This window comes from Mobula hypostoma, chromosome 6 (genome assembly GCF_963921235.1).
Source record: "Mobula hypostoma chromosome 6, sMobHyp1.1, whole genome shotgun sequence".
NCBI classification, from domain to species: Eukaryota; Metazoa; Chordata; class Chondrichthyes; order Myliobatiformes; family Myliobatidae; genus Mobula; species Mobula hypostoma.
In genome coordinates this window covers 171,901,914-171,927,901 of record NC_086102.1, presented here as the reverse complement: position 1 = coordinate 171,927,901, position 25,988 = coordinate 171,901,914, and the positions used below count along the sequence as shown (strand labels likewise).

Sequence of the window (25,988 nt, the reverse complement as noted above, 5' to 3'; positions counted from 1 at the left end):
CCCGATGTCCCGGTGTGCTGACACCGTCGAAGCTGCAGTGTGGTCAGCACTTCCTAGCGTACGCACCAAAGCGAGCCTGGTAAAAACACAGACTCTGTGTTGTCTTGTTTCTCAGCTGCAGACATGCTTATGTTGTTGCACTTGCTGACCTGACATATTGAGGCAGTGGAAGGAAGAGGAATGATCCACCCCTGCCTGACTGAGTACAGACTGTGAGCCATTTTTGTAAGCTCCATATAGCGCTTTATGGGTGCATTAGCGAGGGCTAGGTGAACTTGATCAGGCATTTGCTGCTTGAAGAGTTCTTTAAAAATTAAACAAGGAAGGTGATTTCCCAGGAGAGACAGCATGTGGTCCATTAACTCCAACAGCTTAGCATCCTGAGGCTGTGCAAGGAGCACAACTGTTTGGCGTGCTCAGACTCCAATAGTCTAAAAGTCTGTAAAAGGTGAGCTTCAGCAATCGGTATTCATCATGATCAGGTGGGTGTTCTCACAGCTGTGGAGGTGCTGAGCAACACTGCCTCTTTTTAAAATCTGTTCTCGTCCACGGTGATTTCTCGCAGCACGAAATGGGCCTCGGCCTGTACAAACCAAGCAAAGGCATTTTGCTCTCAAAACTCCAGCAGTTTCAAAGCAACTGAGTTGGCTGACATGTTCAATAACTCTGGAATCATCAGGGTCACCAACATAGGTTTTTGCAAACAAAATGGCGTGAGGCATTTGAAGTTTAAGAAAAAACATAACAACTCACTTAATTTACTCCAAACACTGAACACAAAGTGCGGTAACAGATAATTATGTCATTACGTCAGACCAACTTAATGTCAGTGGCTGTGATTTATACACATTTCCACAATTACATTACCCTGCAAAACATTCACTCCCTCTCCCACTGAGGGCATTGTGGACCCTCTAAAAAAATGCACTACAGTCACTTGCCATGGCTCCTCCAATGACATTCAAGGCCACAAAATCTCTCTACCAAAGGCACAATCAGCAGCTGCAAGAGAACAGCACCAGAGGTACCGTACTCCTACAGTCACATTCTTCCACACTTGGGAATATACTGCTATTCCTTCATCATCACTGGACCAGTATTTTGGAAGTGTTAACTCAGAACTGTGAGGCCCCTGCAGCACAATTACTGAAGCAGTTCAATAAAGTGGTTCATAGTATCTTTCTCATAGGAATCCAGGGATAAGCAATAAATTCTAGCTTGCCAGAGGCACCCAAATCTGAGAAATATATAAAACCAAATAATAAAAGACAGCCAAAGTAAGGGAACAAACAGGACTTTGATCTAATCACTATTACAAAGACATGGCTACGTGGTGAGCCAAAGGCCTTTACGTATATTTAAGGTAGAGCTTGATAGATTCTTGATTGGTCAGGACATGAAAGGACACAGGGAAGGCAGGAGCTTGGGGCTGAGAGGAAAATTGAATCAGCCACGATGAATGGCAGAGCTGACTCAACGGGCAAAAATGGTCTAATTCTGCTCTGATATCTTATGATCTTATGCCCCAGGGTCTTGCAGTCACAAAACAATAAGTAAAACAGAAAGCTGGACTGTGGAGTGGGGTGCAGAAATAGTGGTGCGCTTGTGGTACTAATAATAGAAGATAATGGCATGCGTTGAATGACTTAGAAAACGGAATGAATAAGCTTGGATATAAGACATAATAAGAGAATATAGATAAGAATAATATCTACATTCCTAACCAGTTAGAGGATTAGGAAGACCGAAGAGGACTTTATAGTAACTACTGTATATTGCACCAATATTAAGCAACTTAAATCTGCAGCTATGAACAGTTTTAGGTGATAGCATGGAGGGTGCATTTAACAAAAGTACATTTCAGACTGTTTTCCCATCACAATCCATGGAACAAGTCAGGAAATCAAATATTTTACATTCTGTCTGTTACGTGAAATAAGTTAATTATTAATTGAGAGGTAATCTAGAATTGGTAAAATCAAAATATGACAGAATTCAGTATCAACCTTAAGAATGAAGTAATGAAGTAATGAAGTTGCAAGTGTTATCAAAGTCGCTAATAACAGCCTGTCTACCTGGGACTGAATTAATACATTCCTCCTCATCTTTTTTCTTTGATCCATCCAAAGCATTTGAGGGAGTTAATCTCCTCCAACGGCTATCCACTGTCATTCTAGCTGGCTGGGGTAGGGTGCGAACAGGCAATTGTGACATAATCACCCCCATTTCCTACACATCCATGCCTTCCATCTGATCTCAACACGAGGAATTGTTCTCTGCTACATTCTTCATCTTGACACCAGCGTAACAAAAACAGAGCACTGGTTTCCTTGTGACCAACCAGCATCTTCTATATCCTTAGAAGAGGGTATTTTCTCCAAGTGGACACTAGGAAATAGACCTGAAACGAATGTGGTTTACTTCCCCACCAACTCATCCCTTTCCTTGGCATGACTGTAAATTATGTCAATTACAATGTCACATTAGGCCTTTAGTGTACACAGCACACCCATTTACCCTTCTCTATCATAGCCCAACTTTGCACCAATTTTAGCTCATTTGCAAGTGAACCCATCATTAATTCGTTTTGCCATTTCTACACATGAAGACTTGTGACTGACTTCCCTTGTTCTGCTCTGCATAAACATTGAGTCAGAAACTCTACTGCTTGAACCTTAACTGGCACCACGTTCTTTTCATTCACTAACACTCCATTCATTCACCAGCACTGAAGATACAGTAAAGATACCAGAATCTGAACATTTCAAGTAAAAGGAGAGGGCATATTTAAGGATAGCATGTTCTGGAATCACCTGATTAAAATTCTCAACATATTAAGAGGAATTAATTGAGCAAATAAATAATGAACTATTTCACCTGGTTACCAGCCTGGACTAAGAGGATACCCAAAAAAACATCACTTCTACACAGAGGGGTAATAAAAATCTATAGCTTACTTTTCCAAACAGTAAGGGATGCTACTTATTCGTTGCATTTTGTAGCTCAGATTTAACGCTATATAAATGAAGAAAGGCTTTCTTGTGGAGTTAGTTCACAGATATGCTATGAGCTGGGTTGACATCCCCTGTTTGTCACTGATGGGGGACAGGAGGAGATTCACAAACTGTTGCTGACCCAAAGAAGAGTCACATTTTGCATGAGCGTCTAGAAATTTCCAACATTTGTGCAGCAAAACGCTGGACATTTCTTTTAGGAGTTACATGCCACAAATTCTATTTCTCTCATCACAGATTGACTTAACAGATGGCATTTCATGTAAAATGACAGCTTACCCTTTCAAGAGTAAAACTTGTTAAATACAACTGTTACACGGTTTTGTAATTGAGTCCTAACCTTTACTAGAAAAGGGAGAAACCAGGAAAATAAGATTGCTCCCTGTTACTATCTACACATTAATAATGCTGAGATTAATTCTGAACACTGAATTTTAAGCAAACGCTAACACCTCAGGGAGGGTGATGGTGAGAAGCGTCGGAGTTGTGTCAGGGATGTAGTACTTCAGTAACAGGGAAAGCCAGGGAGGTGAAGGGTTTTACTCATGCATTCGGAACCATAAATAGCTTTCAGGAACAAACTGCATCTCCTAGTGGTAGGGAACTCAGTAATTAAAGGCCCTAGATTTAAGACAATGAGCAAGAAGCAGATCAGATATGTGGAGAAAGTGTTTCAGAGAGTGTCCTCATGTATCATGCATGTGTAGTGTAAGAGTGGAGGAAGTCTATTGAGCAACAGGCCTGATCTTGTCCAGGTGTCTCAACCAGAGTGGATACCCTTGGTCCTCCAAGTCTCCGACTCTAAACAAATCCAGGGGCTGATCACACACTTTGCTGGCCTGAAGAAACATTAAATCTTGCAGCATGGTCTGAGCGACAGCAAGGCTTCCAGCGAGAAGCCTTGTCCCAAAGCTGCCAATGAAAGCTTTTTCAGATGTAAGAATATTGAGTGATTTTATTAGTACCAACCGTATCCAAGTCAACCCATACACAGGAAAGTTCCAAATAAATGCCGACTATCCTGGTCAACTCTGCCTCTACTATCAACTAAGATCCTGCACAATATTTTCTAAAGGGAATTAAATAAAAGTTTGAAGCTGAATAAATGCAAAACTCAGAATGAAACAAAATAGATTCATGAGTCAAATGTCCTTCAATCCTCCTTTAACATGTTACATTGTATGGTTATGATTTGTATCTGGTGATGAACATTCACCTCACGGAGAAGCCCTTACTACAACAAAAAGTGCACTTTGAAGCTACATTGGTACATCCAGAAGTCAAGAAAGGTCATTGTTTCCTTTTATTGGTTCGGTGGAACACACCATGGCTCTTGATAGAATCAGAATAGATGCTATAGGAACAAGAACCATGGGGACACGAGACACTACAGTGATTGGAATCTGAAGCCAAAAAGAACAACTTCTAATAAGATGGCAATTTGCTTGGTCGCAGCAGCCTCTCCAGGTCCAACAGAAGGTGCAATGTGCCTTTAATGTTTTTTCTTGCAATCACAGGACCTTGTTGGACACTGGTAATATAAAATACTGCAGGTCTGGTCCATTAGTTCATTGGTGAGACCGATAGCAGGAGAGATACATGGCCTTGGTTATTGTGCGGACCAAGCCCTCATACTGCAACGTAGCCTGCTACAGCTACCCAGAGGAGGAGTCGTCTGAGGCGGTGTGGGACAGAACAGGGCTGTGGTGGTTATGCAGGTATCCCTGCTGGGTTGGGGGCTGGCCCTTGCAAGTGGGGGGCTCTCCCATTGGGCTACTCTCCAGTAGTCCCTTCCTGGAAGACAAGTTGGATTGCCTTTTGTCTGCGGCTGATCCAGAGCTAAATGAAGAACTGCTGTGTGCTTCAGCGGGACCTGCTGAAGGGTCTCAGTCCGAAACTTGACTGTACTCTTTTCCATTGATACTGCCTGGCCTACTGAGTTCCTCCCGCATTTTGTGTATGTTGCTTTGGATTTCCAGCATCTGCAAATTTTCTCTAGTTCCTAATCTACCCAGAGCAGATTCAAGTTCCTAAATGTCAGTATCTGAGGATCTACCCTGGCCAAAATATTAATGCCACCACAAAGATGGCAAACCAGCGGCCTTACTTCATCTGGAGTTTGAACGGGTTTGGCATGTCAGCAAAGATCCACGCAAATGTTTGCAGAGCATTCTAATTGGTTGTATTACAGCCTGGTACGGAGCCTCTGATGTGCAGGATCTAAAGGAGCTGCAGGGGTTTGTAGACTCAGCCAGTTTCATCACGGAAACAACCCTACCCAACATCAAGGCCACCTTCAAGAGGTGGTGCTTCAAGAAGGCAGCATACATCATTAAGGACCCTCACTCAGTCCAGTCTGAGACATTTCTACCACTAGGGAGGTGTAAGAGTCTGAAAACAACTTACAACATTTTAAAAACAGCTTCTTCAGATTTCTGAATGGCCCACGAACCCACGAACCCACAAACACTACTTCATTATTCCTCATTTGCATTACACGCAGATATTTATTTTTGCAACTTATGGTAATTTTTTATGTTTTGCACTGCATTGCTCCCATGAAGCAATAAAATTCACAGTGATAATAAACTTAATTCTGATTCTGATGACCTCCCGTAAATTAAAGCCACAGGTCTCAATCACAGCATTAAGCATCGTCACTTTGAACCTCTGTCCTCAGGAGCTCTGGTTTAGACCTGGAGACCAGGAATATCTGACATTACTTTTGCTTTGTTGCATTAGTATCCAACAATAATACAGTCATACTTATATCTAATGATGTTGAATCAGGATGTGATATGGAATGCAGCATGAAGAACTGTCCGAAGTTTCTCAGCTCATTAAGATCGATAGTTAATGGAAGAAACGATGACCCTGAAGCACAAAAAACAACTTGGCCTAGATGCTCATTCAGTTGCTTCTTGCTCCTTAATAGTACTGGCTGCTTCATCAGATGTTCTTTCTTATCCCACAAAACATAACACCTGCCATCTACTCAGAAATTGCATGTATTAAAGTGTTGTACACAGAATAAATATTGCAAGTACTTGATAAATTTAACACTGACTTCATTCAATAGTCAAGAAATGTACCAAAACTTTATCTAAATATCAAGTCTGCATGCAGAAATATGTGCTGCAGATTCTCTCAAAGAAAATGATTAATCAATGAATACTGTTTTATTGCATACTCAGTGAAACACCTTCTCTGAAAAGCTTCAATCACCCACCTCCACACTTCAAACTTCAAAGATTAATATATCTTCAACTTAATTTATTATTGTGTTATCTTCCTCCAGTACTCACCGAACAGAAATCGTTCTGTCCCCTTTTCTTCGGTCCATCTCTCTCTGAGGGACAGGATACCAGCGGAAGTTCAATTTCCAGTTAAATCCACCATATGTCATATCAGAACCAGCCATGTATTCAAAGGTATCATCACTAATTACGTCGATAATTGGGCATACCACTGTTTTTCTGCATAGGAAAAGAAGCTGCAATTAAAGGCAAAGATTTTGAAAACCACCATTTTATTCAATACCCTTTACAGCTTGGTCCACTCAAAATACTCTTGCTCATGCCTCAGTAGGTAGCACTTTTGCCTTTTGGTCAGATGTAAGATCATAAATTTCTTTCTTCAGATGAACTGTGAATCTGCAGTCAAATCTGCTCTGTCTAATATGTGAAGATTCTGTAGCACTATTTCAAAGTGTAGGAAATGTTTTCCTGTACCTCAGCCAATGTTTATCCCTCAAGCAACCATACTTACATGTTTCCTCCAGGAGGTGGGCAATTAAAAATCGGCTGACCCACTTCATGTGTTAAAAAATTGATCTCATTTGAAAGTACTTCAATGACCACAAAATCAAATGGAGTGTCCTTAGGTTGTGAACGTTGTTTTATAAATGCAATTTATTTTCTAATAATGTTTTTAAGAACAAGTGAAAAACACAAGCAAAAGTAATTTTAGGAAAATGTTACAAATTTTTTCAGCAATCAAATTTTATACTCAATAATAAAACTTTGCCACAATCCAATCTTATCTCTTAATCTATTTTGATTCAGCTGATTACAATACACCATAGTTAACCTTGTTAGCTTTAAAGCAAACCACGGCTTATATTACATTCATGAGATTACCAGTGAAATGGAAAAAAAAAGGAGCTAAACTTTGCATAGAACTTAAATACAACCATACGCAGGTAATGTATTAAGACAGCAAAAGTTTATTTTTCATCACCTGAAATTTGTATCTCTTGCAATTACCTATTTCAATATTTTCCATAGTATGTAGAAAATCCTGTGATCAACCCAAGGTATAATAATACACAAACATTTTGTTTGAATACTGAGAAAAACACAAGACAGATGGTGTTTCACATTGACTGACTTGCTTTGACAAAATGATAGCCATATCGTGGTCAACTGTCAATAGTGCATTACACCACTTTACTGAGACTTAGATTTATTTATTATTAAGCATATGTGCATAAAAACATACAGGGAATTTTGTCATTTGCTTTATCAACCAGCACGATCTGAGAGTATGCTGGGAGCAGCCCACAAGGGTCATGTCACATTCCGATGCCAACTAAACATGCACACAATGTTCAGCAGAAGAACATGCAGTCGACATACAACAAACAACAACAGCAAAACAAACCCAGTTCAGGCCATCTCCAGGCCTTTGGCCCTGGACTGGCACATATTGGGGCTCTGGCCACCAGACTCATCAATTTAGGGATTTTGACCTCTAGATTTTCCAGCCTTTGGGCTTCAAACTCACTGATCACTGACCTCTAACCTCAAGACCTGCCGATCGACCTTAGGCCTTCAATCCCAGAATTCACTGACCTTGGGCTTCCGGCCCTTGGACTTAATGATATCAGAGATCACTGGCCCTCATTCTTGGGGTTCACAGACCTCAGGCTTTATTCAGATTTTAGATTGTAGACTTTAATGCACATTATGCTTTGCACAGTGTAAGCAATAGAATATCAGTCCTCTAAGGCCTTGAGCAAAGCCAATGCAGGTCTCTCGTCAGGCTTTTATCTATTGAGAAACAGCGCAGAATAGCCCTTCCAGCCCTTTGAGTCATACCATCCAGCAACCCCTGACTTAACCCTAGCCTAATCACAGGAAAACTTACAATAATCAATTAACCTAGCAACCACTATTTCTTTGGACTGTGGGAAGAAACTAGAGCACCCAGAGGAAACCCATGTGGTCACGGGGGAGAATGTAGAACTCCTTACAAGCAGCAGCAGGAGTTGGAAATTTTAAAGGCACTGTTTCCATCTCATGAAAATCTTCTCCAGCTTGTGTGCCTACACTAATATCAAGTAGCAGTCCGACTGCCTCCACATAATCCAAATGTATAACAATATGCCAATAATTCTAATTTAAGATGAGATTGAAGTATCAAAGACACAGACTTTGCCACCAATGACAAAAAGTTGTGTCTTTGAATGAAACTTCATTCATGTTTGTGAATCAGACAATGAGTTATTAAACTGTTTCTATTACCTCCAGTTTTCCAAATGCCCATATTCAAACCTACAGTCCTTGTGAATACAATCCAAAGACCAAAACCTGAAAGATCAAAGCTTTTGGGAATGCATCTTTCATGAGATATTTCAGATTGCTTACAAGTCACATTAGTTCTCTAAGCTGTAATGGTGTTGCTGAAGATCAAGCCCATGGCTCCAGAAGCAATTCAGCTGTTTCAAACAACAGTGAAGGATATGCTTTTTCTCCTCCATTCATGGTTTTTTTTTCTAAAGAAGGTCGCAGTACTATGACAGATATATGAAAGAGCAATATTAAATAGCCAAGTCATGGAATGGACTCGAGCATTTCAGTAATACACCACCACTCCCTGTTCCTTTCGACGTCACAGTCAGACATCACTACATCCCATCACCTAGTTTATAGTGGTGCACAAGTATTCAGCCTCTCAGTTCTCAGGCCATTACACTTGTAAGTTAGTTTATTATTGCCAAGGAACAGTGAAAAAATCTGTGCTATATACCATCCATACAGGCCATTTCATTACAAGGTAAAGCAATAACAGAATTAAGTGCAAAGTGTTACAGTACAGAGAAAGTGCAGGGCAGGTAGACATTAAGGTGCAAGGTTATGAGATAGTGTGAGATCAAGTCTATCAACGTCAATAGTATTATAACAGAAGCTGTTCTTGAGCCTTGGGTACATGCTTTCAGACTTTTGTATCTTCTGCCCAATAGGGAAGTTGGAGAAGACAGCACGTCTGGAGAGGGAGGGAGTCCTTGGAAGGGAAATGAGTTTGGGTGATGTGCTGGGCTGTGTGCACAAGTCTCTGCAGTTTCATGGTCAGACGAGTTGTCATGCCAAACCACGATACATTCAAATAGGATGCTTTACATGGTGCACCGATAAAAATTGCTGAGGGTCAAAGAAGACATCTCAAATTTCTTTAGCCTCCCAAGGAAGGTGCTGGTGTGTTTTCCTGGCCATGGCATATATGTGGTTGGTGATATTCATACCTAGGAAGTTGAAGCTCTCAACCTCAACACCATTGATGTAAATAGGAGCATGTGAACCTCCTCCCTTCCTGAAGTTAATGGCCAGCCCTTTTGTTTTACCGGCATTAAAGGAATGATATTTGTCATAAAACTATATCAGTAGACTCGCAACCTCTTTCTTGCACCGTTTCTTTCATCGTTATTTGAGATGCATGGGTGGTGACTTTCCAATCCCTTTTTGTTTAAAATATGTACAGAATGTGTGAAGCCCATTGGGTAGGTATGTACTGTTGTCAGCAGTGCAACCAATTTCTTTTTGTAGTCCATTATAACCCTGCCACAAATGATGGCTAGACTAGGACTCTAGTTAGGACTACCATTGTCTCTTTGAATCCTTGATAGATCTGCAGAGGTTGCATCTTGATACCTTGTGAAGGTCAGCATCACCAGATCTGAATGTTGCAGACCAAGATTTCAATAGGGAAAGGATCTCAGTTCATCCATTGTTTCTGATCTGGAAAGACCCAAGTTACCTTCTATGGTACAAAGTCCGCAACACACTTGCTGATGAGGTCTGTGACGGTGGTGACAGTCTCATCCAGGCTGAGTGTGAGTCCTTGAACATGGTCCAGTCTAGACCAGTACTGAATGATTTTCTGTACTGGAGCTGCACATTTCAGTTTCTGTTGGTTATCAGGGAAAAGAAGCACGGCCTGGTAGTCTGAACCTCCAAAGTGCGGGTGGGGGGGGGAGGTAGAGTAGCTCAGCAGGCATTTTTGATGGTTGTTTACAAATGGTCAAGTATGTTTGAGCCTCTGATGGGACAGGAAAAATGCTGGTAGCAGTTTTGGTACACACTCTTGAACACATTCTTGGCTTGGTTGAAGTCATCGGCAGTGAACAAGAGGGCCTCCGGATATCCTGTTTCAAGCCCACTGACCACAGAGTATAGTTTACTGACTGCAGCCTTCCTCTGCCTGGCATGGAATATAGACTAAAATGATTACTGATCTCTGTGTCACTGGTACAGATCCTCCTTAGCTTGTGCTTGCTAACAGCTAGATAACCTCATCTTCATCTTCTTGACTACCTGCCCTTGGTGAGCAGCTGCAGGATCTTCACAGAGTGTCAGCATCACAGCTGCGGTGGCAACTCTCACATACAAAAATCAATCACGTTATTTCACGTAAGGATTTCCAGAAACATGCTGATCTTTTTACGTGCTGTGTCTCTCGACTGCAATTGCATTTTCTGTACTGTCACCGTAGTCGCTCTGGACAACTACAACGACCCAAGAGTCAACACACTTAACACTAGAGAAGCAAGGCAACGCTGTAGAGAGTGAGAGCGACAACAAGAACAAGCCGCAGCGAGCTTGAGAGAATTGGCAACAGGCAGAATGAGAGGTGGACAGAAACAAGATCCAGCCCTCAGCTGTGCATCGTCTTCACTACCACCCCCTCCCATCTCCATGAGACTGAGAACAAGTGGAGTCCAGGTCAAACACCTGGGCTCAATCCAGGGTTTGGTGTGAATCGGAGCTCCCATTCCAACCACAGATTGAAGGTCATGCTGATTTTGTGATCATTACTCTAGCACCAGGTAGGATGGAAATAGGCTTTGTCCCTGGGTCTTCTGTTCTGTCTGGATACACATCTGAACTGGAATCAGCTCACATCTTTCACTTTGTTCTGAAACTGACTCCAGTTCATCTCACAAATCGCCAGAAACTCAGATCAGACATCTACAGAAAAGGAAACAGTTAACATTTCAGGTCCAGGAGGTTGTTTCTCCAATAACAATACATAAAGAGAAAGTGAGGAGAAAGGCCAGAATGCAATACTAGCCCCTCTTCTCCCTTAGGGCTCCTGCTCCTATCCCGTTGCTGTACCTCATATGAACAAAAATTCATAATGTTGAAGATCAGCAATGGATGCTGCAAAGTTACAGTACGTGCAGGGGTGCAGTGCTAGCTGGAGCACACCGGAGCGCGTCTGGCACCCTGTTAAGAAAAAAGCCGAAATAAACAAGCTAATTAATTAGGTGCTGCCCAGGGTGATTTGAGTATCTCAGAAACTGCTGATCTCCTGGGATTTATACGCACAACAGACTCTGGAGTTTACAAAGAAAGGTGCCAAAAACAAAAAAAAATCCAGTGAGTAGCTGTTCTGTGAGTGAAAACATCTTGTTCAATCCACTTGCTGGACGTTTTTTTGTTTTTGGCACCACTCTTTGTAAACTCCAGAGTCTGTTGTGCGTAAAAATCCCAGGAGATCAACAGTTTCTGAGATACTCAAATCACCCTGGGTGCCACCTATTTAATAAGCTTGTTTATTTCAGCTTTTTTCTTAAAGAGGTGCTGGACGCGCTCTGGTGCGCTCCGGCTATTACTGCACCCCTAAGTACGTGACACTAGGATACACACTTAGCAGTCGTGGGATGAATGATATTGGAATGCACAAGACACTAGAAATGAAAAACTGCAAAGACCAGAGGTCCAGAGGATCAGAGGATTGGAGAAGAATACAGACAGCGAAGAGGTTGAAACACAGGGATGAATTTAAATGTATATGACTAGAGGTTTTAAAAGCAAACGACTATTTGGGGACTTTCCAAATATACTGGAATTCTATTCCATCTTAATAGATCATATAAAACAGTTCAGCCCAAAAATTAAGTTTTCAATTATTCAATTAACTACAACTTTTTAAAATGCTAACTACACTATTACTCAAGGAAGGACAGAACATAAACAAGGCAAAGCTGCAAGCGGCAAGCTCTCTTTTAAATTCTAACTTTGCTGATTGAACAACGTCATGCAGTTTCTGCAGGGCTGCACTAGTTCTGCCAGCCTAAATTCCCAAAGTACATAACTGGGATGAGGTACCAACAAAATTGAAGTTCAAATTATGTCTAATATAAATGAAGTCTCCTTTGAGTCACGTACAGATCATCCTGATAGAGCCGGGTCCTACAAGAAAACTGGCACCATTCCCACCGTGCAGATCAGATTTCTACTCATTCCAAAAGGTAAGTGAAAATTAAAGAAGAACTGCAGATACCTGAACACCAAAACTAAAAACATAAAATACTGGAAAAAAACTCAGCAAGTCAGCCCTCATCTGTGGAACAAGGAACAAAGTTAACACTTCCAATCAAAGACGCTTGGAGAAATGGAGTCAGAACTCATTCTGATGAACGGTCTTTGACTTGAATCACCAACTGTTTCTCTTCCCACGGATGCAGTCAGACCTGCTGACAATTTCCAACATTTAATAGTCATAGTCATACTTTATTGATCCCAGGGGAAATTGGTTTTTGCTACAGTTGCACCATAAATAATAAATAGTAATAAAACCATAAATAGTTAAATACTAATATGCAAATTATGCCAGTAAATTATGAAATAAGTCCAGGACCAGCCTATTGGCTCAGGGTGTCTGACCCTCCAAGGGAGGAGTTGTAAAGTTTGATGGCCACAACTGCACTCATAATAGAAAGTCAATCTCAATGACTATGCTAACCTACTGGCCTTGCTAATAGAGCTTTAATTTATTGAGAAATTAATGTATCTAAGGATAACAGAGAAATAAAATCAGAAAGAAACTAAGCATTCAAAACATTTTAAAATATAATTATTGTTTTTATGCCAGCCGGTGGTGTAGAGGCATCTGCACCAGACTTCAAGGCAAGTGGTCCCAGGTTCGAATCCGGCCGACTCCTTGCACACTTTCCATCTGTGCTGGGTTAAGAGTCAAGCTAGTAAATTTGCCTCATTATAAAACAGACAAAAATGCTAAAGAAATGGGAAGGAATGCTGCCCGATATGCCACAAGGCATGGTAAGCAACGACAATAGTTATTATGCTGAGTGAGAAGCTCTTCTTTTTAATGGTTTAAGACTTCACACACTTTCAACAGACAGATGACGGGAACACTGCCAGATCTCCCATAATAAAATTGGTTCTAAAGTTTTTTTTTCCTGAGGAATTGGCTAAGGTCTGATAAATTCCATCTTCAACAAATGCAACTTCTTGTCCGTGATAAAAAAAAATGAAAACTGGAAAAATAGCCACTTTTCTAGAATTTTCAAATGATTCCAAATTTAAATAACTATCAAGACCATCCCAAGGAAATTTCAGTTGCACAGTGAATGCAGTGAATAAGAATCCCAACCCCAAATGCATATTGAGAATAGGTATTGTCAGTGAAAGCAAATTCACAGCAATAAATTCTTTGACTAGATTCTATGATCTACTGCAACCCTAAACAAAGAGCCACGTGAAAAGCAAAAAAGAAAAAAATCCTAAAATTTAACTGAAAATTGGCAATAAATCTTCTATAAACTCAAGGTTGAAGTCACTACAAATTATGGTCATGTTTGAACCCATCTCTGTATCAAGCATTTTCTAATCTACAATCACAGCAGCTCTTGAAAACTATATCAGTATTTAATTAACATTTTCCCTTTACTAGAATATCTAATAAAATTTCTTCATTATTAGCTACCCACTATCCACTGTCCAGATAACGCTCAATGAAGACTTAATCGTCCTCCACAGTAATACTGCAAAAAAAGATGGATAAGTCCTTGGAGCCAGACAGGATATATTCTAGGTTACTACGGAAGATACCTCTGTGCCCCGGCGATGATCTTTGCACCTTCACTAGCCAAGGAGTACTACCAGATGATTGGAGGATGGCAAATGTTATTAATTCAAGAAAGGGAGTAGCGATACCCCTGGAATTAGGGACCAGAAAGTCTGACTTCAGAGGTGGGCAAGCTATTAGAAAGGATTCTTATTAACAAGGTTTAAGAGTATAATCGAAAACATGTGCAAGTCTGCAGAAGCTGGAAATCCAAAGTAACACACACAAAAGACAAATTTCCTCTTGCCAGCACTTGGCATTCTCACCCAGTACCTATTCTCTGCTATCCAGCACCTATTCCGCTTCGAATTCATCTGAGGACAATGAAGCAATATTACTTCCCAGTCCTGAAGAAGGGTCTTGTCCCAAAATGCTGACTGTTTATTCATTTCCATAGGTGCTGCCTGACAGGAGTTGCTCCAGCATCTTGTAACACGCACAAAACGCTGGAGGAACTCAGCAGGTCGGGCAGCATCCATGGAAACGAACAGTCAACATTTCGGGCCAAGACCCTTCGTCAGGACTGAAGAGGGAGGGGACAGGGGTCCTATAAAGGAGGTGGGGGGAGGGTAGGAAGGAGAAGGCTGGTAGGTGCCAGGTGAAAAACCAGTAAGAAGAAAGGTCAAGGGGTGGGGGAGGGGAAGCAGGGAGGGGATAGGCACGAAAGGTGAAGGAGGAATAGGGGAAAACACAATGGGTAGTAGAAGGAGGCGGAACCATGAGGGAGGTGATAGGTAGCTGGGGGAGGGGGCAGAGTGAATCTGGGATAGGGGAAGGGAGTAGAAGGGAATTACCAGAAGTTGGAGAAGTTAATGTTCATGCCAAGGGGCTGGAGACTACTCAGATGGTATATGAGGTGCTGCTCCTCCAAACTGAGTTTGGCCTCATCATGGCAGTAGAGGAGGCCATGTATGGACATATCCGAATGGGAATGTGAAGCAGAGTTGAAATGGATGGCAACTGGGAGATCCTGTCTGTTGAGGCGGACGGAGCGGAGGTGCTCGACGAAGCGGTCCCCCAATCTGCGTCGGGTTTTTCCGATGTAGAGGATGCCGCACCGGGAGCACCGGATGCAATAGATGACCCCAACAGACTCACAAGTGAAGTGTTGCCTCACCTGGAAGGACTGTCTGGGGCCCTGATTGGTGGTGAGAGAGGAGGTGTAGGGACAGGTATAGCACTTACACTTGCAGGGATAAGTGCTGGGTGAGAGATCCGTGGGGAAGGACATGTGGACCAGGGAGTCGCGGAGGGAACGATCCCTGTGGAAAGCCGAGAGGGGTGGAGAGGGAAAGATGTGCTTAGTGGTGGGGTCCTGTTGAAGGTGGCGGAAGTTGCGGAGGATAATGTGTTGGATCCGGAGGCGGAAGTTGCGGAGGATAATGTGCTGGATCCAGCATTTTGTGTTGTTGCTTTGGATTTATGAGAATTTTGAAAAGACTAGTCTAATTCAATAGACTAGTTCAATTCTATTCAGGAATAATCCAGTCTGTTCTCTGTTCGTCCATCACTGTCTGGTTTGGATCAGCTACCAAACAAGACAAGAATAGACTCCAAAGAACCATCAGGGCTGTGGAAAGGATTATTGGTGTGAAGCTGCTCTCGATCCAGGACTTATATGCATCTGGAGTCAGGAAGCGAGCAAGCAGCATCATTGTAGACCCATCACACCCTGGACATCACCTGTTCCAACTCCTTCCTTCTGGTAGGCGCTTTAGTTCACTGTATGCCTGGACAAATAGGTACAAGAACAGTTTCTTTCTGTATGCCATCAGTCTTATGAACACTTGAATTTTAGTCTATTATAAACCAAGTCCACCTCTACATAAACAACAGGAATTCTGCAGATGCTGGAAATTCAAGCAACATACATCAAAGTTGCTGGTGAACGCAGCAGGCCAAGCAGCATCTATAGGAAGAGGCACAGTCGACGTTTCAGGCCGAGACCCTTCGTCAGGACTAACTGAAGGAAGAGTGAGTAAGGGATTTGAAAGCTGGAGGGGGAGGGGGAGATGCAAAATGATAGGAGAAGACAGGAGGGGGAGGGATAGAGCCGAGAGCTGGACAGGTGATAGGCAAAAGGGGATACGAGAGGATCATGGGACAGGAGGTCTGGGAAGAAAGACAAGGGGGGGGGCGGTGACCCAGAGGATGGCAAGAGGTATATTCAGAGGGACAGAGGGAGAAAAAGGAGAGTGAGAGAAAGAATGTGTGCATAAAAATGAGTAACAGATGGGGTACGACGGGGAGGTGGGGCCTTAGCGGAAGTTAGAGAAGTCAATGTTCACGCCATCAGGTTGGAGGCTACCCAGATGGAATATAAGGTGTTGTTCCTCCAACCTGAGTGTGGCTTCATCTTTACAGTAGAGGAGGCCGTGGATAGACATGTCAGAATGGGAATGGGATGTGGAATTAAAATGTGTGGCCACTGGGAGATCCTGCTTTCTCTGGCGGACAGAGCGTAGATGTTCAGCAAAGCGGTCTCCCAGTCTGCGTCGGGTCTCACCAATATATAAAAGGCCACATCGGGAGCACCGGACGCAGTATATCACCCCAGTCGACTCACAGGTGAAGTGATGCCTCACCTGGAAGGACTGTAATATACCTCTTGCCCATCCTCTGGGTCACCCCCCCCCTTCTTGTCTTTCTTCCCGGACCTCTTGTCCCATGATCCTCTCGTATCCCCTTTTGCCTATCACCTGTCCAGCTCTCGGCTCTATCCCTCCCCCTCCTGTCTTCTCCTATCATTTTGCATCTCCCCCTCCCCCTCCAGCTTTCAAATCCCTTACTCACTCTTCCTTCAGTTAGTCCTGACGAAGGGTCTCGGACTGAAACGTCGACTGCGCCTCTTCCTATAGATGCTGCTTGGCCTGCTGCGTTCACCAGCAACTTTGATGTATGTTCCACCTCTACATACACAGGTATACCTCATTGTATACAGTTCACGATTATTTGCATTATTGTTTTTTTGCTTTTTGATTCTGTACAGCGAGAGCTCAGGGAAACCGGCATCAAATTCCCTGTATGTGTCCACATACCTGGCGATAATAAAGGATTCTGATTCTGATAATTAGGGATATTCAGCATAGCTTTGTGAGGGGCAATTCATGCCTCACGAGCCTCATTGAGGATGTGACAAAGCACATTGATAAGCACATAAGAACACAAGAAACAGGAGCAGGCATCTGACCTGTCGAACCTGCTCCGTCATTCAATATGATCACGGCTGATATGGCCATGGACTCATTTACACCTACCCAGCTTTTCCCCATAACCCTTAATTCCCCTACTATGCAAAAATCTATCCAACCTTTTCTTAAATGTATTTACTGAGGTAGCCTCCACTGCTTCATTGGGCAGAGAATTCCATAGATTCAACACTCTCTAGGAAATGCAGTTCCTCCTCATCTCCATCCTAAATCCTACTCCACTGAATCTTGAGGCTATATCCCCTAGTTCTAGTTGGTGATGAAGGTGGATGTGGTGTAAGTGAATTGTAGTAAGGGATTTGATAAGGTAGGCCCATTCAGAAAGTCAGGTGGCATGGGATCCAACATGGCTGTGTGGGCACAAAACTGGCTTGCCCATAGAAGACAGAGAGTGGTATTAGATGGAGCATATTCTGTCTGGAGGTTGGTGACCAGTGATGTCCTGCAGGGATCCGTTCTGGATACCTGCTGTTTTTGATTTGTGTAAATGATGAGACGAGTAAGTGGAAGGATGGGTTACTAAGTTTGCAGATGGCCCAGAGATTGGTGGAGCTGTGGATAGTGTGGAGTGTTGTAGGTTGCAACAGGATATTGACAAGATGAGCTGGCTGAGTAGTGGAAAGTGGAGTTCAACCTGAAAAGTGTGACGAGATTCATTTTGGAAGGTCAAATTTGAAGACAGAATACAGGGTTCTTAGCAGTGTGGAGGAACAGAAGGATCTTGAGGTTCACATCCACAGATCCATCAAAGTTACAGAGCAATTTGTTAAGAAAACGTATGGTGCATTAGCCTTCATGAGTCAAGGGCTTGAGATCACAGGCCACGAGGTAGTATACAACTCTATAAAACCACAAAAATATTGTGTTCAGTTCAGGTTGTCTCATTGCAAGAAGGATGTGGAAACTTTAGAGAGGGTGCAGAGGAGATTTACAAGGATGCTATCTGAATTAGAGGGCATGTTCTATGAAGACAGGTAGTGTGAGCTAGGGCTTCGCAGTGATGGAGAATGGGAGATGACTTGATAGAGACGTACAAGATGATAAACAACAGAGACAGCGTGGATAGTCAGAGTCTTTTACCCAGGGCAATAATGTCTAATATAAGGGGGCATACTTTTAAGGTGATTGGAGTAAAGTATAGAGGGGATGTCAGAGGTAAGCTCTTTGCAAAGAGAGTGGTGGGTGCATAGAATGGCCAGTTTGGGATGGTGGTAGAGGCAGATACATATAGGGGCATTTAAGAAACTCTTACATAGGCAAATGCATGAAAGAAAAGTAGAGGGTAATGTAGGAGGGGAAAATTTGATTAGCATCATCACCAAAGGGCCCACATTGTTCCACTGTTTGTTATATGTTCTAAAACATCTTCACTGTGCTTCCATTTATGTAATTTTATCCTGAGAGCCTTACACATCAAAATTGAAAAATCTAAATAAGAATTTAGTTTTGCTCAGAGGGCAAATTAATGACACTATAACAATATGAAGAATAAGGTTAATATTCAACATTTATAGCTTTATTTTGCCGTACCATTTATCAAAACGTTCTGTCAAACGCTCTATTATTTCAAGGACATCAATCATGCATTAAACTTGTATTTTTCAGTTTCTGCCTACCTTAGACACACATATTGATGTCAACTCTGTGATCATCAGCCTCTCTAGAATTTTAACTTACAGAACTCTACTCTGAAGTATAATATTGCCCTTTATGCAACCTGTTCAAACCAGATAATGCTAACATGACAAAATCCTTCAGATATTGTGCAATGACTGAGGCTTATCACAGGAACTAAGATAGAATTCCATTAAATAAAGGGATTGCAAGAGGCTTCAGATAAGTGCAATGGTACATTTCAAGTGTTCGTAAACTTAGAAAAATGACTGAGGCTGTAAACAAAACTTATTCCTATATCAGGACCTGAGATCATTCTGTAATTGCAAGCACACCTGACACCTTTATGACTTTGTAAAAGTAAAATCAATTTTTCTGACCTGTGGGGTAATAACATGAGATCAAACTCAGAAATGCTTTGGAATTAAATAATCACACAAATGGCATATGTTTTATCAATTTCTAATACAGATATCAATACAACATACCTGTTTTCTTTTATTCTCGCTAGTAGGGGCTCAAGCCAACCAACAGTGCATTCACAGTGTGCATCTAGAAAAGTAATGACCTGCCCTTTTGAAGCAGCTGCACCCCGAAGTCTGGCACGAATCAAACCCGATCGTTGCTCCATCCTAATTATCTTCACTGGAACTTGCAAATTCTTAACGTAATTCTCCAAAGGTTTCTTCAAAAAATCTGCAGAGAAGTGATTCATAGCTAATTTACTCGACAATTAAAAAAAATCTGAAATATAAAATTTATTTTGTGGAACTTTTGCCTAAAAACAGTTTCTTTTGAAAATGGGAGCTGAAACATAACGTGGAATCAGGTGCATTAAGTGATGTGTTGTCATCTGTGTAAAACAACAGATAGAATGGCACTTTGTAGAAAGTTGTAAGACCGTGGATTTCGGTTAATTAGGAAACACTGGGACCAATATATTTTGACCCAACTAAGCAGCTGTTCCAATTAGCCAAAGTTTCACAGAAATAGTTAAAAAGGTATTAAAAAAAACAAACTACCATTTAACTTAGCAACAAGTTATATATTTAAATAAAATACTTAAGAAATTAGAAAACTATCAATACTACTACGGTACAATAAAATGCAAACACGAGGAAATCTGCAGATGCTGGAAATTTAAGCAACACACATCTAAGTTGCTGGAGAACGCTACAGGCCAGGCAGCATCTACAGGAAGAGGTACACTCGACATTTCGGGCCGAGACCCTTCGTCAGGACTAACTGAAAGAAGAGCTAGTAAGAGATTTGCAAGTGGGAGGGGGAGGGGGAGATCCGAAATGATAGGAGAAGACAGGAGGGGGAGGGATGGAGCCAAGAGCTGGACAGTTGATTGGCAAAAGGGATATGGGAGGATCATGGGACAGGAGGCCTAAGGAGAAAGAAAAGGGGGGGGCGAAACCCAGAGGATGGGCAAGGGGTATAGTGAGAGGGACAGAGGGAGAAAAGGGAGAGAGAGAAAAAGAATGTGTGTACATAAATAAATAACGGATGGGGTACGAGGGGGAGGTGGGGCATTAGCGGAAGTTAGAGAAGTCAATGTTCATGCCATCAGGTTGGAGGCTACCCAGACGGAATATAAGGTGCTTTTTCTCCAACCTGAGTGTGGCTTCATCTTTACAGTAGAGGAGGCCGTGGATAGAGATATCAGAATGGGAATAGGACATGGAACTAAAATGTGTGGCTACTGGGAGATCCTGCATTCTCTGGCGGACAGAGAGTAGGTGTTCAGCGAAACAATCTCCCAGTCTGCGTCGGGTCTCGCCAATATATAGACAGCCACATTGGGAGCACTGGACGCAGTATATCACTCCAGCAGGCTCACAGGTGAAGTGTCGCCTCACCTGGAAGGACTGTCTGGGGCCCTGAATGGTGGTAAGGGAGGAAGTGTAAGGGCATTTGTAGCACTTGTTCTGCTTACAAGGATAAGTGCCAGGAGGGAGATCGGTGGGGAGGGATGGGGGGGACGAATGGACAAGGGAGTCGCATAGGGAGTGATCGGGGGGGGGGAGGTGGCGTTAATGCTCCACCTCCCCCTTGTACTCCATCCTTTATTTATTTATATACAGACATTCTTTTTCTCTCGCTCTCCTTTTTCTCCCTCTGAGTATACCCCTTGCCCATCCTCTGGGTTTTCCCCTCCCCCCTTTTCTTTCTCCCTGGGCCTCCTGTCCCATGATCCTCTCATATCCCTTTTGCCAATCACCTGTCCAGCTCTTGGCTCCATCCCTTCCTCTCCTGTCTTTTCCTATCATTTTGGATCTCCCCCTCCCCCTCCCACTTCCAAATCTCTTACTAGCTCTTCTTTCAGTTATTTCTGACGAAGGGTCTCGGCCCGAAACATCAACTGTACCTCTTCCTAGAGATGCTGCCTGGCCTGCTGCGTTCACCAGCAACTTTGATGTGTGTTGATGGTACAATAAAACTGTGCATTAGTTCCTGATAGTTATTGAGGGAAGAATTCATCTGCCACATTATTTTGATTGACTATAAATGAATGAAATTGTTGCAGACACCTACTGTAGATAATGGACTGCCTTCATACAATACTGTGCTCCAAACTCTTCATTTTCATTTGTAACATTCAAGATGATTGACAATACCTTCAAATTCTTCGTAGTCCCAACTTGTTGAAGTAGTGAAGTTGCTACATCTTCGCTTCCAGGCATTTCTGTCATCTCTAAGTTTGAATGCTTGAAACCATAGTACGCAGAGCAGCTCTGCTTATTTCTTGCCAACTTTCAGTGACACGTATCACTGTGCTTTGAACACAGGCATGCACAACTGATGCTATTTGAAAACTATTTGTTCTAAGCGGGGTAGTGTCTCATGGCCACACAAATGCACACAAATTACACTAGCAGTTTCCTGTCCCAATTAGGTGGCATAGTGTCATAAATAAATGAAGGGAATGCTGATGATGTTCTTGATTAGTTTTTGTTCTTTAAAAGTTGTCCCAAATAAGTAACTCCCGATTAACCAAAGGACCAATTAAATGAAATCCACTGTACTTTGAAAAGACCTATCAGCGCACCTTGCATTCCAAGTGTTTGCTACGAATCTATCTCAGTTTCCTTTGTAAAGTGACAAAACAGGGCAAAGTTTAAGGCCAATAATGGAGGGCAACAAAAGCATTAAGAAAACAAGAAAGAAAATGAGGTACAGCAAGATTATACATAATACCAAATTTCATCTATAACAGCCTATACATTGAGGAATAAGAGACATTAATATAAGGAATAATATATTTCCTTTCTAATTATAATGATCATGATATGAGACCGTAATTGAGACTCTTTTGTGTGATTGGTTAAGAATTCATGATCAACACCAAAGCATGAGATCTAAGGTTTTCATTCTACTTTTTGACATTTTAAAAAAAAACTTCGTTACTTAAACAAAAGACAGTAACTTTTTATGCAATTTTTACTCAATGGTAATGTCCTTACTCAATTAGTTCTCACTCAATAGCATACTCAATCATATTTTCTGTTTTTTGGAGTTAGTGCTATACAAGTTTTAAGAACAAAATTGCTTTCTTTCCTTTTAAATCTTTTTATTAATTTTTCCAAAATCATTAACAAAATAACAATGTTGATAGAAAGAGATTGGAATAATCTTAATGTTAATAAACATATACAGAAAAGATTTCAGATAACACAGGTATAATAGACTTCCAAACTCATGATGTAATTAATCATAGAGAAAAAAAAGAAATAAAAAGAAAAAAAATACAAAGAACCCCCCCGCCCCCAGGGAAAAGAAAAAAAGCACTAAATACTAAAGTTACTGTGCTCGCAATACTAGTTCTGGCCACTTGTTTACCTTAACTCTTCACTGTTCCACTCTAACCCATACCAACATGTTTCTTTACTGCCAAGGAAAACTGGAAAAACATTTCAAGAATGTAATGTTCTCCACTTCAGTTGATTCCTTTGTCCAAATATTATATGCTCTAACAAAATTCAGCATAAGGTGTTGATCTGGTGCCCTCTTTAACTCCCTTCTTGAAGAACATACGTATCTATGGCTCTCATTATTTTATAAATCTACTCAGATCTCCCATCAGCCTCCAGAGAAAAGTAGCTATGTTTGTTCAACCACTCCGTTACATGCGTCTGCAGTATGTGCCCCTGCTTTCGTTGACTGGTTACTGTCTTTTTTACAGCACTGCTGCACCTGTCTTCTTGTCAGGACTGCTCGAATTGGGATGCGGAGAGCAGAATTTAAAGATTTTGTCACAATTTTGATTAGATATTTGCATTAGCGAGCAGGTACACGGGTGTTTTTAATAATGTGACCACTGAGTGTATATTGAATAGGATGCTCCAAAGGGTCCTGCCATTTAATGTATATGGTTTCCTCTTACTTTTGGCCTCCAAAAATGCAACACCTCACAATTGTCAGGATTAAAGTCTACCTGCAATTTCTCTGCCCATATCTCCAACAGATTTCAATCCCACTGTATCCTTTAACAACCTTCTTCATTAGGACACTACTAGTTACAGACCTCCAGTCAGGGAAACACGCTAATGAAACACCCCTCCTTCTAATCTACCAAATCCCCATGGTTTCCATGTTTCTCAATCTTCTGGATCAGACCACGATGAGGGATCATGTCCAATGCTTTACTAAATATCATGTCAGCAACATACACTGCCCTGCCCTCATCAATCATCTTCATCATCTCTTCAAAAGAGTTCAATTAAGTTCTTAAGACATGGCCTGCTCCAAAGCCATGCAGACTCTCCCTAACAAACCCATACTTTTCCAGATGCAAAAATAGCCTATCCTTAAGAATCCTCTCCCATAACATTCCCACCACAGATTTCGGACATACAATTTGCTGTATTATCCCTGCCATCCCTGCTATCCTTCTTTAAAAAGTTCAGGAACAGTTATTACCCCTCACCCATCAGGCTCTTCAACCAAAGGGGAGAACTTTACTCAACTCTACTTGTCCCATTACTGAATTCTTCCCAAAACCAATGGACTCACTTTCAAGGAGTCTTCCTCTCGTGTTCTCGATATTTATTCCTTATTTATTTATTATTATTTTTGCTTTCTGTTTGTATTTGCAGAGTTTATTGCCTTCTGCTCTTGAGTTGGACACCCAAATTGGGCAGTCTTTCATTGATTCTGTTGTGCTTATTATCCTATGGATTTGCTGAGTATGCCCACAAGAAAATGGATCTCAGGATTGTAAATGGTGACATATATGTACTTTGTAATAGATTTATTTTGAATTTGAACTTTTAAAAATTAGCTACTCTCCAGTCTTCTGGGATCTCATCCGGGGCTAAATAGGATACAAATATGTCCATGAAGGCCCCAGCATTTTCTCCTCGTTTCCATCAGTAACATAGGAAAGAGCCCCATCAGGCACTCGTAATTCATCCACCTTAATGTTCCTCACCAGACAAAACACCTCCTCCTTCTTATTCATGCCCACGAATACGGCCATACTCCACAGAGATTTCACCACCATCCTCAATATCCTTCTCCTTGGTTGATACTAATGCAAAGTCCTCATTTAGTACCCACACTTCTGGCTCTAGGCATAAATCCCCTCTTTCGTTCTTGAGTGATTCTAACTCTCCCCAGCTACCCCCTTGTTTTTTTATTTGTAGTTATAAACTGCCTGGGAGGTTTTATTTTGCAATCTTTTACAGTCTTCTTTAATATTTGTGTAAATACTTGATATGTTTTGACATCATGCTCCCCATGCCAATGTAAAAAAATTAACCTAAGATGACTAAGAACAGCGGAGAGCCCTGATCTGTTCTAACAGTTCATTAATAACACTGAAGTTTTGAAAACAAAATAATCTTCATACTGACCACTGCACAGCTACTATACTGGAACAAAACCTGAACTAATATACTTATGCAGTGTGGTTCGTGCTCAGCATCAAACTCCCAGCTTCCCTCTGAAACAGCTGAATGAGCCAATTTTAACTGCTGCATTGAAACAGAAAATACAATACAAAACTAGCATTGACCTACACAACTCTTTCAGACTCAACATTACTCTCAGCCTAGCTGACACTGAAAAGTCTTCCTCACAAATATATGTGGTTTGAAATCTAAATTCTAAGAGCATTCCTGAACTGCCTACACTCGCTGAATCACAAAGTGCAGATCATGTGCCTGATGCCTCCATCAAAATCTCTTGAGCATATTCTGTACCACAAGCAGTCAGATAACCTACAGGTAACAGTGCAGTGATTTACAAGCAGCATGGTGCTTGCTAGGAGTCTTCAGAATTAACATGAGACCCCATTAAGTCTCATGGCCTAAGGTCAGATATGAGCAACATGTTTGTTCCACTGATATAACCATATAACAATTACAGCACGGAAACAGGCCATCTCGGCCCTTCTAGTCCGTGCCGAACTCTTACTCTCACCTAGTCCCACCGACCTACACTCAGCCCATAACCTTCCAATCCTTTCCTGTCTATATATCTATCCAATTTAACTTTAAATGACAACATCAAACTAGCCTCAACCACTTCTGCTGGAAGCTCATTCCACACAGCTACCACTCTCTGAGTAAAAAAGTTCCCCCTCATGTTACCCCTAAACTTTTGCCCTTTAACTCTCAACTCATGTCCTCTTGTTTGAATCTCCCCCACTCTCAATGGGAAAAAACCTATCCATGTCAACTCAATCTATCCTCCTCATAATTTTAAATACCTCTATCAAGTCCCCCCTCAACCCTTCTTGATTGCCGACCAGTTTCCTCAGCTGATGAATCAAGAAACATTGGATTCTCATTAATTGGGGCAGTTGATTATTTGGGTCAAATCTGAAAGAATAAAAATTAAACAAGAGAATAGCTGGGATTCCCTTCATTTATTTGGGATCCTATGCTGCTTAACTGGGGCAGAAGGCTGTTGCCGATCAAGTTCATTACTTCAACAAGTTAGGAACTATGAAGAATGTGAAGGTATTGAGAATCATCTTGAATATTAGAAT

The 25,988-nt window shown here is 41.7% G+C and overlaps 1 protein-coding gene across 1 annotated transcript in view; it reads right to left on the bottom strand.

Moving 5' to 3' along the window:
• galnt13 (UDP-N-acetyl-alpha-D-galactosamine:polypeptide N-acetylgalactosaminyltransferase 13) overlaps window positions 1-25,988 on the bottom strand; it is a 399,948-nt gene that overhangs the window by 123,861 nt on the left and 250,099 nt on the right. Inside the window, exons 5-6 of the mRNA XM_063052267.1 lie at window positions 19,477-19,684; window positions 6,320-6,490 (exon numbers count right to left, since the gene is read on the bottom strand). Of these exons, the coding sequence (XP_062908337.1) occupies window positions 6,320-6,490; window positions 19,477-19,684 (379 nt within the window). The remainder of the gene's footprint in view (window positions 1-6,319; window positions 6,491-19,476; window positions 19,685-25,988) is intronic.